The 18,932-nt window shown below is 36.3% G+C and overlaps 1 protein-coding gene across 1 annotated transcript in view; it reads left to right on the top strand.

Annotated features, from left to right (window-relative positions):
- The window catches only part of LOC129272117 (nuclear pore complex protein Nup155-like), a 54,480-nt gene that overhangs the window by 29,971 nt on the left and 5,577 nt on the right, over positions 1–18,932 (top strand). The window contains exons 15-31 of the mRNA XM_064106324.1: positions 3,362–3,584; positions 4,045–4,111; positions 5,198–5,304; positions 6,125–6,222; positions 6,925–7,058; positions 8,249–8,308; positions 8,644–8,775; positions 9,424–9,501; positions 10,253–10,313; positions 10,878–11,013; positions 11,495–11,645; positions 12,569–12,673; positions 12,921–13,075; positions 13,477–13,606; positions 13,991–14,107; positions 14,709–14,829; positions 15,683–15,793. Of these exons, the coding sequence (XP_063962394.1) occupies positions 3,362–3,584; positions 4,045–4,111; positions 5,198–5,304; positions 6,125–6,222; positions 6,925–7,058; positions 8,249–8,308; positions 8,644–8,775; positions 9,424–9,501; positions 10,253–10,313; positions 10,878–11,013; positions 11,495–11,645; positions 12,569–12,673; positions 12,921–13,075; positions 13,477–13,606; positions 13,991–14,107; positions 14,709–14,829; positions 15,683–15,793 (1,986 nt within the window). The remainder of the gene's footprint in view (positions 1–3,361; positions 3,585–4,044; positions 4,112–5,197; positions 5,305–6,124; positions 6,223–6,924; positions 7,059–8,248; positions 8,309–8,643; positions 8,776–9,423; positions 9,502–10,252; positions 10,314–10,877; positions 11,014–11,494; positions 11,646–12,568; positions 12,674–12,920; positions 13,076–13,476; positions 13,607–13,990; positions 14,108–14,708; positions 14,830–15,682; positions 15,794–18,932) is intronic.

The following is an 18,932-nucleotide window of genomic DNA, read 5'->3' as shown; positions in this document are numbered from 1 at the left end:
GATTTTTCTTCACAAATTTTTGTCCATTTCCTCTTCATAATGACATTTCTTGAAGCAATTTTCTAGGGATATGGTCTGATTGTAATATTCTTCATTTTCTATATAACCTTGTCTTCGTAGAAATATCAAAAAGTGTAATTTTATACGATTTTTCCTACAGTTCACAATCCCCATAGGCGCGCGTGTATCGTAGGGACAACCGGTGAATCGACGGAGTGCTCTTCATCGAAATACTACGTTGGTTGGTCCCCGGAAGTGGCGGGCGGAATTTAGCCCAAATCCTCGATGGAAGTCGATCAAGTGCATATGAGCTGAGAGAGTGAAATATCAGTGTACTTGTACAGGCCCTTCTACTTTTTATAAATATTTATTGTTGCTTTTTTTGTTAAGTTAATTTTTCCTGGTGTAGAGATAAGTTTCAGTTCTAATAATGCACTTCAAATACATTTTGGAGTGTCTGTTTGAGGCGTTTGGGGCGATTTCACCCTGGCCCCAAAATGCTCGCAACGACAATACGGGGCCATGGTGACCCCTAAATTTTAAAAAACTTATTTTTCTATTGAAAATTATCACAAAATTCACCAAAAGTGTGCACGAAAGCCTTCGTATTTCACTTTTAAAACTCCAAAAAGTGCCCAAATGACAAGCTTGGTCGCTTCGCTGTGTCGCTTTCAACTTGAGAACGTTTACGCGTCTGCTTCCCCCCCCCCCTCCTCCGAAAGAAATTCTGTATACGGCCATGCTCTAAAGAGCCTGGCACATTGATTTATGTATACTTAATTTTCATTATTTTTATCTCATTATCAACATGGCCTTACGCAGAATTTTTTTCCAGGGGGGCCGGGGCCGGAGCATGACGCGCGTAAACTTTCTCAAAAAAATCTTGAAAGCGAGACAGCCACGGGACCAAGCCCAAATGACAAGCTTGGTCGCTTCGCTTTTTTAAGATTTTTATGAGAAAGTTTACGCGCGTCCTGCTCCCCCCACCCCCCCCCCCCCCCCGGAAAAAATTCTGCGTAAGGCCATGTTGATAATGAGATAAAAATAATGAAAATTAAGTATACATAAATCAATGTGCCAGGCTCTTTAGAGCATGGCCGTATACAGAATTTCTTTCGGAGGAGGGGGGGGGGGGGGGGAAGCAGACGCGTAAACGTTCTCAAGTTGAAAGCGACACAGCGAAGCGACCAAGCTTGTCATTTGGGCACTTTTTGGAGTTTTAAAAGTGAAATACGAAGGCTTTCGTGCACACTTTTGGTGAATTTTGTGATAATTTTCAATAGAAAAATAAGTTTTTTAAAATTTAGGGGTCACCATGGCCCCGTATTGTCGTTGCGAGCATTTTGGGGCCAGGGTGAAATCGCCCCAAACGCCTCAAACAGACACTCCAAAATGTATTTGAAGTGCATTATTAGAACTGAAACTTATCTCTACACCAGGAAAAATTAACTTAACAAAAAAAGCAACAATAAATATTTATAAAAAGTAGAAGGGCCTGTACAAGTACACTGATATTTCACTCTCTCAGCTCATATGCACTTGATCGACTTCCATCGAGGATTTGGGCTAAATTCCGCCCGCCACTTCCGGGGACCAACCAACGTAGTATTTCGATGAAGAGCACTCCGTCGATTCACCGGTTGTCCCTACGATACACGCGCGCCTATGGGGATTGTGAACTGTAGGAAAAATCGTATAAAATTACACTTTTTGATATTTCTACGAAGACAAGGTTATATAGAAAATGAAGAATATTACAATCAGACCATATCCCTAGAAAATTGCTTCAAGAAATGTCATTATGAAGAGGAAATGGACAAAAATTTGTGAAGAAAAATCACGAAAAAGGAAATCGCATCATGAATATTCATATCATGGGCGGTCCCACATTTGCATGTTATAGCGAGTTTTCCATTATTTAATAAATAATGGCATTATTTAATAAATAATGGCATTATTTAATAAATAATGGTTATTTGTATATAAATAATGATTATTTGTATATAATGGCAAACTGTAAAAATTGTTTATAAATAATGATTATTTATAAATAATGGATATTGAAACAAAATTATTATTTATAAATAATGAAGTAGATATTTCATTATTTAACAAATAATCTTTATTTATAAATAATGGAAAACTCGAACATTAAATAATGATTATTTATAAATAATGAGAATAATGGTGCACTCGAAAAAATTATTTATAAATAATGAAGTAGACGTTTTCATTATTTAACAAATAATCATTATTTATAAATAATGGAAAACTCAACAAATTATTTATAAATAATGAAAAACAAATAATCATTATTTATAAATAATGAAAAACAAATAATCATTATTTATAAATAATGAAAAACAAATAATCATTATTTGTAAATAATGAAAAACAAATAATCATTATTTATAAATAATGAAAAACAAATAATCATTATTTATAAATAATGAAAAACAAATAATCATTATTTATAAATAATGGAATGTCGAACTATTATTATTTACAAATAATGAAGTATTACTTGGAATTATATATAAATAATTAGAAATGATATTTTATATAATAGTAGTTATTTACAAATAAAATGTAAATTATATATAAATAATAGTTATTATTTAATAAATAATGATTATATAACAAATAATTGTTCTATATAATATTGGTACATTCGGCGCCTCATAAGTAGATAGTGAATTGAGTCACACTACTTCAGACTCTGATTATGCGAAAATCAAAGGTCTGTTGCTGCAGACTACATGCATGCTGTGTGCAACTGTACAAGAAAGGGGGGGGGGCAGAAATTAATGTGCCAATGACACAGGCATCTCATTGCAGAGAAGGGCAGTGAAAGATAATGGTCTGCATTGTTCTAAAAAGCAACCACACACCATCCATTGGATGATATCGTTTCTGAGAGCAATTTTGGATATGAGAAGAACAAGGGGTACTAGATGTTATCTTTTGGAATATGATTAGTAAGAAGAGACAATGATACTTCAAAATAATTATTAGTTTTCCAGTGTTGTACTTATTGTCAAAGAGAGCTTTGATTTAGGCTAATAATTTCTTGCGTAAAACTGACACTGCCATTAAAACAACGAAATCATTTTTAAAGATCAAATTCGCATTAGTAAAATCATATGTTGTGAGATCCATGCATTTTATCATTACCAAGTCTCAAAGAGGACCTGAAGCCTTTGGTTCACTGATTGCTTGCTTACAAGCATTCATGCTTTCTTAGCAATCAGGTAAAAATCACCACCACCACACTATATGGGATTTTGTTTTTGAGGTATAGGACAAATTTAAATTGATTTGGATTCAAAAAAATTATTCTCATCCTTTTATACAATTAAAGGAGCCACAACCCCTGTTGTAGGCCAGAGCGGTCACGATACTACCACCAGACCTTTTGGCAGTCCTGTAGGTGCCACGCCCGGTTCCATGCACCCCACGGTTTCCTCAACGCCCTTTCACCAATCCACTCCTGCCAATCAACCGCCTGCATCCACTCTACCTCGGTATGCTCAGCTGTCTGGTAAATTCCAGGGACTGTGCTTGTACTTCAGCAGAATCGTCAGGTAATGTGAACTGTGTCATACACCAGAGGCCTGGGGAAAGGGGGGGCCACTGTCTTTTACAAGGTGGACACCATGCTTGTTAGGAGGCTGCTGAACAAACCTCCCATAGACTTTAACACATGACTCGACTCAAGGCAGGCAAAATGTGGCCTCGACTACATCCTTGATGCTTGTCCACAAAAGCACGTGAAAAGGTTTGGTTTTTTTTATGGTCAGGGGTTGTTATGTGCATGCAATTCATCAAAATTGCCAAAATCAGCAAAAAAACGCTATTCTTTACAATCCCTATCATGAAAATTGACCCACCTCCCCCTTCCGGTTAGTTTTTTGGTCAAAAAGATAAACTGATATGATTTGTTTTCCTAAGGTTACTAGATTGACTGTTTGTATATAAAACTAATTGAAAAAGAGAATGATTACATAACAAGCCTTTCTGTTCATGTTTTTATAATATATACAGGCCCATGTGGGATAACCGTCTTGTGAAAGAAATACCAGTCATCGGTCACCACCCTGTGAAGATATTGGTGAGTTATATACATGGGAAAGAAAAGACTTCGCTTGAGCAATAAAAAAGTCTATTATTATATCATGCACGTAATATTTCGTAAAATGGTGATATGGGATCCTAATCAAATGATTGGCCGAAATCAATCATGTGATCTATCATGTCATCGGTAGCAGGCAAATTTGCTAATGACTAGTTCTATTGACTGGTCTTGGTTTTGAGATGAGAAAGATTTATCAAATAAGAAGGATCCAGAACAGGTGATATAAAAAAGGAGAAAAAGACAGAAGTGGTCTTCAGCTAGAATCGGAGAGAATCTATCCCATGTACTTATTATTACATTTAGCTCTTGCTTGCATAAAAAGAGCCAAAGTGTTTACATCTAACTGTTCGATTTGCAATTTTAATGTAACTTCCATGTAAACCTTGATTTTAATGGGCTGCTGAGCCTTGTTGCTGGTTAAGTTCATGATGCAAAAGATACTACAAATGTGGGTCTCTTATGGAATGGGCACTTGTTCTATTTTATGATAACATTGATTATTTGATCATATTGAGTATAACAAGTGTTGGGAATTGTCTTCTCTATAATCATCATCATCATTGAATAAAAATATTCACTGCCAAGACAATTATCATCATCACCATCATTTTTGTCACCACCACCATCATAATCATTGATAACTTTATTACCAATGGGCACGGCATGGTCTGGTGGTTCTGACTCACATCTTTCAAACAGAGGGTCGTGGGTTCGAATTATAGCCATGACATGTTTTTCTTCCGCAATAAATTTACCCTCACGATGCTGCATTCAACTGAGGTGAGATCCATAGGTACCAAGTGGTATTAACTCTGAGAATGCACTGAGTGTGGCTGATTAAGTGGTAGCTGGATCTAAAGCTGGAATTAGAATAATTTATTAGTCTCCTCAGTGCTCTAAATCCAGCTATGATGATGATGGTGGTGGCAGTGGTGGTGGTGGTGGTGATGATGATGATGATGATGAATATTTGTATTTTTAGTATTATTATTATTGTTATTATTATTATTGTTATTATCATTATTATTATCGTTATCATCATCATTATGTAATACCTTTCAGATGTCCTTCAATGTTGCGAGTCATGAGTTGAGTTCTGTCCTTGGAGATATGAAGGCTTTGAAGAACTTCCTTGAGAAGAACTCCCAATATACCATGATGGCTGAAAAGTGAGTGTCACATTCTCTTTCTTAAACTTACATTACACAAAGTTGAGAAAATAGTAAATAAAAGGATATACTTGAATTCAGGTATAATGTGTATTTAAGAGATGAGATGGAAATATTTGTAAATAAACTTTAAATCTGTAATTAGCACAAAAAAGGATGTAGATTGAAATGGACACACTAAAAAAATTGCGAGAATCTTTAATCTTGAAAGAGGCAGACATAACTAGAAGAGAAATAAGAATTAGGGCAAATACAGTATATTGATGTAAATTGTGATAAAGAATAAGCCACATGAAAGTGTAATTAGTTGAAATCATCGGAAGATGTCACCAGATTTTCAATTTATTAATACTTGATGAATTGTCCTCAAGGGATAGTTATATGATAATGCTTCTTCATTTATACCTTAACTTTAGTGTAAGAAGCAAAGTCTAAAGGCCCAGTCCCACTGGCTGATGGACACAAAACATATACATAAGGAAAGAACGGACAAGCAATATTTTGGCTCCATCCGTTTTCATCCGCTCCAGAAAAAGGACATAATTGGCGAAAATCATAGTAAACGGATGCTTGATGAATAGAGCATATGAATCGGGTATGCAATGAATACACAATGGATGGATAGCGTTTTCCAACGGATGGCAAGATTTTTTTAACGTTTAACTTCCCCGTTGCATCCGTAAGTGCAATGGGACCGAGCCTTTATATCAAAGCCTAATTTTTGTATTCTGTATGAATATTTGTTGCTTTATAGAATATGAAACTATTGCATTCCTCTCTCTTTATTTAATTCTGCTCTTTGACTTGTCTTCTATTACAGTTTGGCTATGAACATGCCTGCTAGCAATAGCATGATGCGAGGAGATCCTCTCACATCCGGTGGTCCAGCATTGCAGAGAGAACATCTCAGGTTGAGAGGTAAGAACTTGGTCGCACTGCCAAAGTGACTCCTAATACACACATTATAGATATCAAAGTGACTCTGAAATGACTCTTAATCAATTTCATATCAGCATCAAGCTTGTTCCATTCTGTTTCTAAACTGATTAGAGACTGTCATCAAACTAAACTCCATACCGACTAACTCCAGGCTGACCCTAAACTTAATCTAAATAAATACCAAACTAATTACACATCAAGATTGACTGTAAACTGATGTAAAAATGACCACAAATTGACAAAAGTGTCTTCAAACTCTTTCCTGATAGTAGCCCAGCCTGCTCAGATATGTAGTGAAGGCCGGCCTCGAGGCAAAATTTTGATGGCCTCGGCCTGCGTCACGTCTACAAACTGCCGGCCTTGACCATATCCCTGATGGTGCTATATCCTTAGTTACTAAATCAGTCTGTATTTTGGTCTTGAATATGTGAATTTCAAGTTATAAGTGGAGTGACAAATGGAAATAATGAATAGATAAAAAATTGGGAAAATAAGACATTTTGTCAATACTTGATATAATTTTTTTCATGAACAGCTACAGGGATAATATCTGCATTGGCTCCTTAGATTAATATTATACTCTCAATTTTATCATTGTCAGGTGGAAATCCTCTATAGAATGTCCAAATATGTGCAGATGTTTGTTTAATTTGTTCAAGTATTTTTTAATATTTTGTTCAGCGGAGGCTTATGCTAATGAACGACAGGCTCTGGTGAACCTTCAAAAGTTGGTTAACATGACGGTTGAGGTACTTGATATGCTGAAGCTCCTCTGCTATCATCAGTTCCACATTGTTGCAGCAACACTTTCTCAGGTAACACTCATTATCATTCCACTGTGCCCTGTGTGTACATGAGTTAATGTACATGCAGGATGCACATAGGCAAATAAAGCCAAATGTAAAGCCTACCATGTTACATGATGGAAATGGTGGAGTACCCTAGTTGAATGTGATGACACAGTAGACAAATGTATGAACATGGAAATCATTAAAGGAGAATGAAACTCTTGGAGCAAGTTAGCTTTTGTGAAAGCAGAAAAATCAAAGAATAAGATCAACAAAAGTTTGAGTAAAATACGATTAGCAATAGAAGATTTATGAGCATTTGAATGTCGAGATCACTAATGCTATGGAGATCCTCCTTTTGGCAATGCGATTAAGATCTATGATGTCACAGATGAACAACTCTCCCCTTTTGGACACTGAAAATATACCCCAAAACATCTCTTTTTGCTCATTCTAATCATATGACAAAATGATTCATCAATGATATAATGTTGTGAAACCTCTGTACTTGTCCTCTCATAAAGAGAACACCTCACCTTGTGATAGACTCTATAAAAGTGAGAATATAAGTGAAATAAGTACTAAAGTAATGAGGGAGTTGTACGTGTGTGACATCACAGATCTTGGTCGCATTGCCAATAGGAGGATCTACATGGCATTAGTGATCTCAATATTCAAATGCTCATAACTTTCTTATTATTCATTCAATCTTCCTCAAATTTTCAACAATATGTTTCTTTGATTTTTCTCTTTGATATGGATTCAGCTGGTTTCAAGTGTTTCATTCTCCTTTAATAGTATAACATGATTATATAGAAAACATGAATAATAGCTGATTTCAGATATATTTTTTTACAGCTTTTGTCTTCTTTTGTACATAACTATAGGAGCTTTGAAGTTTCAGCTATTTCAATTTGTGGTCACTCACAACCCAGAATTCCTGGTTACTGGACTATATAAATGATCAAATTATTTCTGATATTAATTGACTTGCACAAAGCCAATATACCATTATCTCTGTATAGTGAGTGTTAACTAAAGTTTAGGATTTTTCCCCTGTCATCTGTTATTTTTAGCTTCCATTTCACCTTGTTTGATTTTGTCTTCTGTTCAGTTTTGTATTTGTTCTTGATACGTGCAAGCTGGAAAAGGTTTGAGCATGTTCAGGGCATTGTTTTAATTTAGGATTTCATTTGAATGCATTTTTTTATTTTCAGATTGATCAAGAGGAGTTGAAGAAGATGACATTTAGGGATCTGGTATTAAGAGGAAAAGAAGTGAGTAAATCATAGAGAACTTTTTTTTCCAACTTTTTTTCAAATAAAAAGGTATATTTGTAATTAATATTAACTTTCCTCTAGTATTCATTCAGGACTTAAATTGTAATATTTCTCGGGCAAGACCTTTTTCCTACAATTTTACAAAGCACATTTTTATAACATTGCACAAATTGATAAAATGAAAAAGGGGATACAAATATCCAAGACCAATGGAAGGGCATAGAGGCCACCCAAAATGACATCCATCTCTACGGCCTTCAGTGCATTGTATTAATCTCAGCCCTGGTTTGTCTCATTTCATGACAATTTGCCATGATAAATTTCTCCTTCAGATGTGTGGTAGTCTGATCACAGCGGTCATCAACCGATACATAGGAGACAACAGCACAACGGATGCCATTAGTACCAGGCTAAGAGAGGTTTGCCCGTCACTATACAGCACCAATGATGCCATATGTACAAAGGTCAGACAGAATCAAATTCAAGTTGGTTTTAACTGGGAAAACAACTCAAGAGTTAATTTATTTTAATCTCAATGTATAAAACATTAGAGAAGAGAAGATGGTGATTTCTTTCGCTGCGTTATAAGAAGTGTTCACATTGACTGCAAAAAAATCCAGAAATTAACTATTGTTATTTTTGTTCATAATTTTCCCCCTTCATTTTGTTAGTTTTGGAGACAATTAATTTTCCTCAAGCTTTCTCACTTTTCTTGCATTGCTGTTGAACCAAGATTGTGAATGAATAATTTATTTTATATTCCTTACAGTTTTTAGATGCTTTGGTAAAACTACAAGGGCTGAATCCTGAAATATTTTAAGGAGCTGTGTTTATTCATGTACAATTCAATGAAAATTGATATTTGAAATTGCTTTGAAACACCCCAAAAGTAAATCTTTTAGAGAAAGGAGTTACTTAGAAACTGAATTAATTATGTTTTAGATACCGGGAATAGATTCAACACTGTTAGTTCCTAGCTGCGAGGTCACTGAAGAAAACGTCCTATAGACTTTGTACTCATGACACAGGCCAAGGTCGAGGGCAAGACTGGCCTTGTCTCCACCTCTAGAACTTGTTTATGTAATTTTGTAACATGTTTTTTTTTTATCCAGGCCAACGAGACGTTACAAGCAGCAAAGACAGCTGAAACCAAGTCTGTTGGGGACAGGCTACTCAGAGAATCATTAGAGGTAACCATTACAACATTATTATAGTTCTCTTTTAACTTAAGATGTTCGTGGTGGTGATGATAATAATAATAATAATAATGGCATATTTACCTAGGGTAGCCACTTCAGTTCCGAAAACTGTTCTCCCAGCGGGCCCTGCTATTATCATTACCCGGCTAAGCTAGGCTACCTATTCAGGTGCCCACAGCTGCCGTTACCCATTTACCTTACCTGGGTCGAGTGCAGCACACTGTGGATGAATTCCTTGCTGAAGGAAATTAGGCCATGGCTGGGATTTGAACCCATGACCCTCTGTTTCGAAGTCCGGAGACTAATCCACTGGGCCCCAATGCTCCATAGTGATAGTGATGGTAGATGGCAGTGATGGTGTTGGGGATGGTGTGGTGTTCAAAATGATAAGTGATTGGGAACAGATTTCTTAGTTATATTTCATTATGTTTTGATATGGAAGTAGTTTTATAATTTCCAATATTAGACAGTAAAAGAAATTTGTATAGCATATATTTATGTATTCTTATTGTTAAACCCAATCTTAACTCAATAACATACAGCTCAGCGCTTGATGGTAGGACTACTTTTGTTTGATCAATTACTATGTGCAGTCAAGTACACAAATCAAGTGCGCAATTATTCACTAAGCAATGTTTTATCTGCCTAAGCTGACTGTTCTTTTTATAACCGAAAAGAGAATATTTGTATGCTTCTGGAGTATAATATAGTCCATTTTTGTCTCTGTTTGAAATCTGAGCAGCTTTTCAAGAAAGTGAGCCAGCAGCTCAACTTGTCTGCTGTATGTGCAGAGTACCATGAAGGTAAGATTAAATCATTGACTTGTTACAAGCTACTGTTATAAACCACTGAAATTAAAGCATTTGTTTGGTGAAGAGCAAATTTGTCATAGAATACCATAAATTGTGAATGAAAACAGATGAATACTGTCAGTAGTTTTGTGCAGTGTATCATGAAGTTATTTTATAAATTGCAATCAGTGATGGGTTTTAAACATATGTTACAAGCTACCAAAATCATGGTGTTTCATTTGTTAAGAGAAAATATTTGTCAAAAAGAAATTAAATCATTGTAATTGTTGAAAACTCAAAAGTATGTGAAGAGCATAATGAAGGTAAGATGTAATCAACAAGTCATTACAAGCTGCTGTTACAAAGTACTGAAAAAAGATATAAAGAACAAATTGGACATGGAGAATAGATTTTCACACTATGAATAAATATAACATACATATTTTTATTGTATGCATCAGTGGGTGAGTCACTTAAAGTCGGGGCTTGTCAAAATATGTCCTCCTTTACATAAAAAAGGACATAGAAATTATCGACTAACTGTATTTTCACCATAATTATTGATAATCCTTGCAGCTCATTATTATGATGGAGTGGTAGACCTGTGTTTGTCAGCGGCCGTCAAGAGGGATCCTCATAACTTAGCTCTCATCTTCTACAAGAATGGCAAGCAACCTGAAGATGCTCAAGGAATGGAAGCATTCTCAGCTAGGTAACATTTGACCTTTAACAAATAGTATATTATACGGTATATTGAAAAAAAAATGTTGTGCTTTTTATGAAGCGCTTAACATATCTGAACAGTCAAACCCATAGCCACCACTTGTCTATAGAGACCACAAACAGGGTTTCCCTTGAGCAAAATTTAAACATCTTTTACAGGAACCTGTTCACAAAGACCACCTCATGGAGACATCCATTCTTATGTGCATTGGGTGGTCTTTACTTACAGATTCACTATATACACTGTATTAATACCACATTCATCAGATTTTGGCTTGCCTACACACATGCAAGTTCAATTGCTCTGCATACTCCATTGTTTTCTACATCCTACAACTTGGAATTTTAAGTGTGAGGTTTAAGACTTCAATCTTGATGAAACAATCCCCAGAAGTGATTATTTTTCTCCTTGGATAGCAATTTGGATAATGTTGTTCCCCAATTTCCATATTGTTTAAATCGATATTTAGATATGAGTGCTACAAGTCGATCACAGACATCTTAGACCAGTTGCTGACTGCCAGTCAAGCCCAGCCGTCTTCCCCAGGGCTACCCAATAGACCTGGAGCTCCTCCCAAACCTGATCCCAACAGACTCTCAACTTCAGATGCAGAGCATTATGTAAGTCACACATATGGTATTGGTGGTGATGATAATGATGATGATGATGATAGTGGTGTTGATGATGATATGATGGTGATGATAGTGGTGGTGGTGGTGGTGGTGGTGGTGGTGGTGGTGGTGGTGGTGATGATGATGATGATGATGATGTGGATGATAATGATGATGATGATGATGATTGTGACGATGAGGATGATGATGATAGTGGTGTTGATGAAATGATGGTGATAGTCGTGATGATAGTGGTGATGGTGGTGGTGGTGGTGGTGATGATGATGATGTGGATGATGATGATGATGATGATGATGATGATGATGATGATGATGATGCTGATGCTGATGCTGATGCTGATGCTGATGATGATGATGATGATGATGATGATGATGATGATGATGATGATGATGATGATGATGATGATGATGATGATGATGATGATGATGATGATGATGATGATGATGATGATGATAGTGGTGTTGATGATGATATGATGATGATAGTGGTGTTGATGATGATTTGATGGTGACAGTGGTGTTAGTGGTGGTGGTGGTGGTGGTGATGATGATGATGATGATAGTGATGATGGCAATGGTGATGATGACACTATCTTGAAACAGACTCCTTAATGCAGATGCAAAGTATTATGTAAGGTGAAATTGAGACTTAACAATGATGAGAATGAGGAATATATTTGTTTCTTGCCATATATCATATGAAATTATTTTTAGTACAAGACCAGGCTTAGGATATCAGTATTTTATCCTCCCTAAAGATCTCAACCATTAGTCCTTGAAATTTAGTTTAAAAAGAATGATTGTGTACTTTTGTTTTTAGTTGGATGGTATGATGCATAGATGCGTTGATTCTGATAATGAATTCATTCTCTGTATAGGCTTTAAGAAAGAATGTTTGTATTTTGTTTTTAGTTGGACGGTATGATGCATCGATGCCTTGATTCTGATGACGAACTCTTCCATGTTACCCTTTATGATTGGCTCGTTAACAAAGGACTCAAGGAACAGCTGCTTGAGGTAAGAAACAATTATCTTCTTCTCTTGAATATTGCCCTCTTTGTAGATTACAGTCATACTAGATTGCTGAGGTTGTAATTACAAGAACACGTGATATTGAGTGCAGTAGAAGAACAAACTTAAGCTATAGTTTAAGTAAAAAAGATGCATCTTAACTGGAGAGCTATCAGAGGGCAAGTGGTCTAAGCGGCTCCTCAATTTAGAATAGTAGCTCAATCCTGTACACCTTATTGATTTTGTCTTCCAGATATCATCACCCTTCGTTGAACCGTACATCAAACGAGCCGTGCATTACAATCCTGATAGTCTTGAGATGTTGGATCTACTGTGGAAATATCATGAGAAATGTAAGAACTACCCGGCTGCTTCAAGGATTCTCTGTAAGCTAGCAGAAAGACACAGGTATGAAATAAAAGGAAATGGTCACCCCGATTATAAAGGTATCTCAATAAAATCATAAATAAATATTGCTTTAAATTTGATGAGAATCCATCAAAGAATAGGAGAGTAATGAATATTTAAAGTTTTTATTTTTTTTTCTTCTCATTTCCCAATTTTAATGCTTCATGATGACTAAAAAATCTTCATCTTACGGAAGCAGTTATGAAATGATGTGTCTGATAATATTATGAGGGCACAAGTAAAATCAGTCTCAATTTGCTGAGAATTGGATTGAAAGGTTATGGAATTTATATCACACTGAAACCTGGATGAGCTGCTCACATGTGATTTGATTTATGTTTTTGAATCCTGGACAAACTTAAATCCAATCCTTCAAACTGATGTTGGTTTCCTCCATGCAGTACGGATGTGAAGTTACAGCATAGGATAGAGTACCTCTCCCGTGCAGTAATGTGCAGCAAAAGCAGCAGTCTAAGGACCAGCTCAGCAAGTGAAGGAGAATTCCTTCATGAAATTGAAGAGAAACTTGAGGTATGAATATTTTCTTTTCATTTTTATTACAAGGTCAAATGTAAAAGGTCTGAGTGGTCCTTAGGTACGACTAGAGGACTGTCCCTTGGATCAACTGCAAACTTGGTATCAAACCAAAGATTTATAGGAGTCTACTTTAGCGCCTCAAACCGTTTGGCCATGGCCTCTTCGCATGTGCCAAGATCCTGTGCCTGTTTGCTTGTTTTGTTACAATTGATTAGAAAGCAATTTCTTGAAGAAATATGCTGAACCCTATACTTGGAATGATACTGAATGGTAATGGTCATATTGAATGGGGAGGGTTATATTGAATGGAGATGGATATATTGATCGACTGATGGAAGTTGGCAACAAGTTGATAAAATTTCTAATTTCTCCTCCCAGGTGGCCCGTCTTCAATTACAGGTGTTTGAAGCGATCTCGCAGTCATGTGATCATACAGACCAACATGTACAGAGCGCCCTCTCCATCCTCAATTCAGAGTTGGTCGATATCACAAGAGTAAGTTCAATTATAGGGGTATTTCAAAAACTTGTTTGCAATCAGTGTTAGATATCAAACACAAATCAATTAATAGATCAGTTTTAACTGTAGTAAAACAATCTTTACTTTCTGTTGTAAGAAGCAGGTTGCCCCTTCTATCTTCACTCCAGTGTTTGTTAACATTACAAGAGTAAGTTCAATTATAGGGATGTTGCAGGAAACCTATTTTCTATCAATGTCAATAGTCAGTTACCAGATTTACAAAGAGATATATACATTATTTATTTGGGATCTGAAACTGACTTGCACCATAGTGATAGTACATGAAATATTGAGAAACAAAAACAATGATTTTTCTATTATTTTTTATGTGAGGGACTACAGTAATCTTTATGCCCCTTGTGAGAAATATGAAAATCACTCTAAATGCCATATTGAAAAAACATGTTATTTTTAATTATGCATTTGAATCTAGAGGTACCGTTCTTTTTAAAGAATTCAAACACATTTATATTAATTTATTGTCTATTAGGTCATGCATTTTATGTATGTCTTTGTTTATGATACATACGTACTTGGGATGTATTCTCATTACTTCTAATTTTGCTTTCTTTTTCAGCTGTATGGTGACTTTGCCAGTGAATTTGGTCTATCTAAATGTAAGCTGGCCATTGTCCACTGTGCTGGTCACTACGAGGAGGATCTCATCCAAGACCTGTGGCAAGAAATTGTTGATAAAGGTTTTTATTATTCTGATTCTCCATAGCCAAATGCATTTATTCTTGTTTGATTTCGTTGGCATTTCATCCAAATCAAAATTTGCATTTTATTTCAGTTTTTCACGGACGGACATATTAAAAAATGTGCAACTATAAAGACCTGTAAAATGTTAATTGACAAGGAGCATAGATTGGCTATCAATAACACTAAGGTGTTATCATGAAGGGTATTCCAAGTGTTCTGGTATAAACAAGTACATATGTGTAATTGTCAGTGTTTCCTATTCGGTAGCAAATGAGAGAAAAATCAATGTCATGGACAGACATGATGATAATTATGTGCATGGCTTTTATTTTCTTTTTTGCATAAATTTACAATCTAAATATATCAACCTTGTCAAAAAAAAAAAAAATCTTGATTAAATTTTAAGGTACATAAATATTCTTCCACATCATATCCAAGTATTATTTTGGATTTTGTAGTAAATTCTGAGAAAAGGGGTGCCACAGACGGGCATTTCCTAAAGAACCATATAGAGTGAAACCTATATAGAGAGGCTGCCCAAGGGAGATAAGAAAAGGTATCAATGAACAGGTGGTCTTAATGAACAGGTTCCTTTCATACATGTTTCAATGGGGAATACAACTCAAGTCAAGCCAAATGTTTGGTCTTTAGAGACAGGTAGTCCACCTATAAAGGTGGTCACTGAAGCAGGATTTACTATACCAACATCATCATCTGATGCAGGAAGAAGGCGGTGGCCTGTAATTCTCGGGTCACTCCATCTATGGTTTTAGTCTGGTGAATTTATTACTATACGCATACAGAGGAGTGGTAGTCATGAGCATTTCCATGTTTGTGTTTGCATTTCAGAATTGCATGACAGTGCGGACAAGCTGGGAGCAACACGAATGACCATCCTGAGTAAACTACTCATCAGCCTGGGCAAACTGTACAGCAATTCAGAGAGATATTTCCCATTGGGTAAGTAACCAGGGTCCCGTGACACAAAGGTTAGCGATTAATTGTACACTTGATTTTACGATTGATTGTACAATGTAGTCAATGGAATCAATCGTAGATAAATGTTCTACGATCATTGCTAAGCTTTGTGTTACGAGCCCCATGTTATTCATATGACAGAGCTTCCAATTTAAGGAACAAAAAAAATTGCTGTACAGTGCATCCCAAAAAAAACTATACACTTTTGAAATGGCTGCCAAATAAAAAATATAGCACTTTGGGGGAAAAGACTTATAGATATGGAAAGCCAATAAAGTCAACTTTCAGATGACACAAAAAAGTTGGAAAACTATTCATGCTTGAGCGAGCACTGCCCACTGAAACAAGGGGTATGAAAATTAGGGTGGGCCGGAATTAGCCTTCCAATTTCTTTCAGGTTTTTTGTTTGGTACATGCAAAGTTGAGGGTTATTTGGTGAATTAAAGATCAGTTGTGATCAGTTTATTGTTTGTGAAAATTTAATGCGTTATTAAATTGAAATTTAAAGCATGAGTGATCATGAATTGCAATTTTTAGTGTAGCATTTTGTCTTTATCATGTTGATCTAAAAAATGTGTTCATGACAGTCAGGAGAAGAGGGGGTAATATGACTTAGGTAGGTGAAGTACGTTGATGGGATAAAGGTCAACAGAACATTTCCCCTCCAAGGCCCCCCCCCCCCCCGCTTCTCTCCTGAGAGACTAAGCTCGGCTAGGCTGGGCAGGAATTAGCCTTACAGTTTTTTTTGAGTGGTTAGTCCTTTGAAACTTGCTAAGCTATATTAATGAGTGAGATAAGTTTTGGTTTCTTAGGCAAATTTCATAAGTTGCTAAATTGCATGAGTTACTAAATTGAAATTTAATCATGAGTGAACAGCAATTGTAATTTTAGTGTAGCATATTCATCTTGTGGACCTCAGAAGTGTGTTCGTGAGAGTCAGAGTAATGTGATGGTACCTGTTACAAGCAAGAGGGCGAGGTATGCTAAGACTTGGTTAAAAGGGCATTCCTCTTCCTTTTGTCCTTTAAAAATTACAAATTAAAAGTCATATGTACCCTCCCCTCTCAACCACCATTTCCCAGCCCCCCCCTCTCTCTCTCTCTGTCTCACTTCCTGGATTGTAGCGTATTCAAAACTTATAACTGCCAAGTTACCGGTGGCTGATGGTCAGTTTTGTTATTGAATGATTACCTAGAAATTTAATGATTATGATGATTAATGAAATAATTAATTGAAAAAAATGAATGTTTGATTGATCACATTGCACATTGAATGAGTTGATTTACTGATAAATTGTTGATTAAATGATTGGTAGGAAAAAGTTGATGCCCCAATTCAGAATTAATCATTAAATCAACATTCTGCTCTGGACTTCACGCGTACATGACAATAGCCATTAGTCTCTCAACAGGAGGGGAGGGCGGGAAAGAGGGAGGGGGCAGGGGCTGAATGTTCTGTTGAGCCTTATTCCATCAACCTACTTCTCCCACTTAAGTCCTATCTCACCCCCTATTCTCCCGACTCCCATGAACACATTGCTGAAATCCACATGATAAAGTTGAAATGCTGCCCAAAAAGATATCCAAATAATAAAGTTGAAATGCTGCCCAAAAAGTGAAATTTGTGTTCACTCATGCATTAAAGTTCAATTGAATAATTTATAAAATTTGCTTATGCAACCAAAACTGGTCACGGTTGATCATTAATTTATCACAACGCCCTTAACTTTGCAAGTTCTAAAGGATTTGCTGCCTCTCAAAAACTGACATAAATTGGAAGGCTAATTCCAGCCCACCCTAATTTTCATACCCTTTGTTTCAGTGGGCAGTGCTCGCTCAAGCCTGAATAGTTTTCCAACTTTTTGGTGTCATTCGAAAGTTGACTTTATTGGCTTTCCATATATGTATGTCTTTTTCCCCAAAGTGCTACATTTTTTATTTGGCAGCCATTTCAAAAGTGTATAGTTTTTTTTGGGACGCACTGTATTCACCCAAATCTGACAGGAATATGATAATACAAAAGTACCTCTTCATAAGATTGATTGAGGCAATGTTGGGTTTCCAAACATGCAACATATATATAATATCAGATGGAATATACACACAACCATTCTTGGTGTACCTGTTATAGAAAATATGATAATGTCTTACCTATTAATCCCTCTGTAAATTCAGCTCAGGAATCGTCGAGGTAAGAAGAAACCCGGATTGTACAGAGAAAGGACGTAGAGGAGTTGTAGTAAACTGTAGTAGTTGAAACACGTCCTCTGCGCGGTATATCCGACTCTCCAAGTGATCATTAGATCTTGGTGCAGGCCTGGCTATGCAGAACTCCTCATTGTTTAGCACTCATGCATGGATGAGTGCACAGGGATGGATGTTTCTACTCCATGACAAGCCACACCCTCCAACCCATAGAGATGTATAGTCTATAGATCTAGACTCTCTCTGCTCCAACCCCATCCCTCGGTACTACGGAGCTTGAGCTATCGCTCATGCCCCTGTGGTACACATTTTACCACACTGTCAAGAGTGGTATTTGCAACTTTTGCGTTGATTCTTCTTACAGTATCTATACCAATGGTACGACTCTCAGCAAGATATCAAGAAGTGGCTGATTAAGGACAAGACTTAAACCTCCAAATGCTTTGGAGTGAGCTTCCGTCTACTCAACACAGCATATACAATGTCCTGTGCAATACTTCGTAGAGATTGCTTGATGCTTCATCCACCTTTTTTTTCATATTTCAGTGATTTTTCCATTGATGTATTTTAGTACACACATGATGCATTTCAATACAAGGATACATTCATATTTCTCATTTTTCATACAAATATATACATAAACAGTATAATGACATGTAAAGTAGCATGTTATAAGTCAAGCATAGAAAAACCACAACAGTATTTAATAGTGGTAGTGGATGAGTTACCATGGCTGGGATTCCATTCACAACCCTCTGTTGAAAGACATTAGTCTGACAGTGATTTCCCTACAAGCTCTTGACATGCATTTTCTGATGCCATGCCTATCATTTGAGTTTCAGAATCGTTGCTAGAGTCAGAATCAGATGAAAACAATTTTTGGCAGGAATTTGTCAGACAATTTGAGATGACATAGT

Source organism: Lytechinus pictus, chromosome 11 (assembly GCF_037042905.1).
Source record: "Lytechinus pictus isolate F3 Inbred chromosome 11, Lp3.0, whole genome shotgun sequence".
In the NCBI taxonomy this organism is placed as follows: domain Eukaryota; kingdom Metazoa; phylum Echinodermata; class Echinoidea; order Temnopleuroida; family Toxopneustidae; genus Lytechinus; species Lytechinus pictus.
The sequence above is the reverse complement of the archived record's forward strand: the minus strand, read 5'-3'. Positions and strand labels throughout refer to the sequence as shown.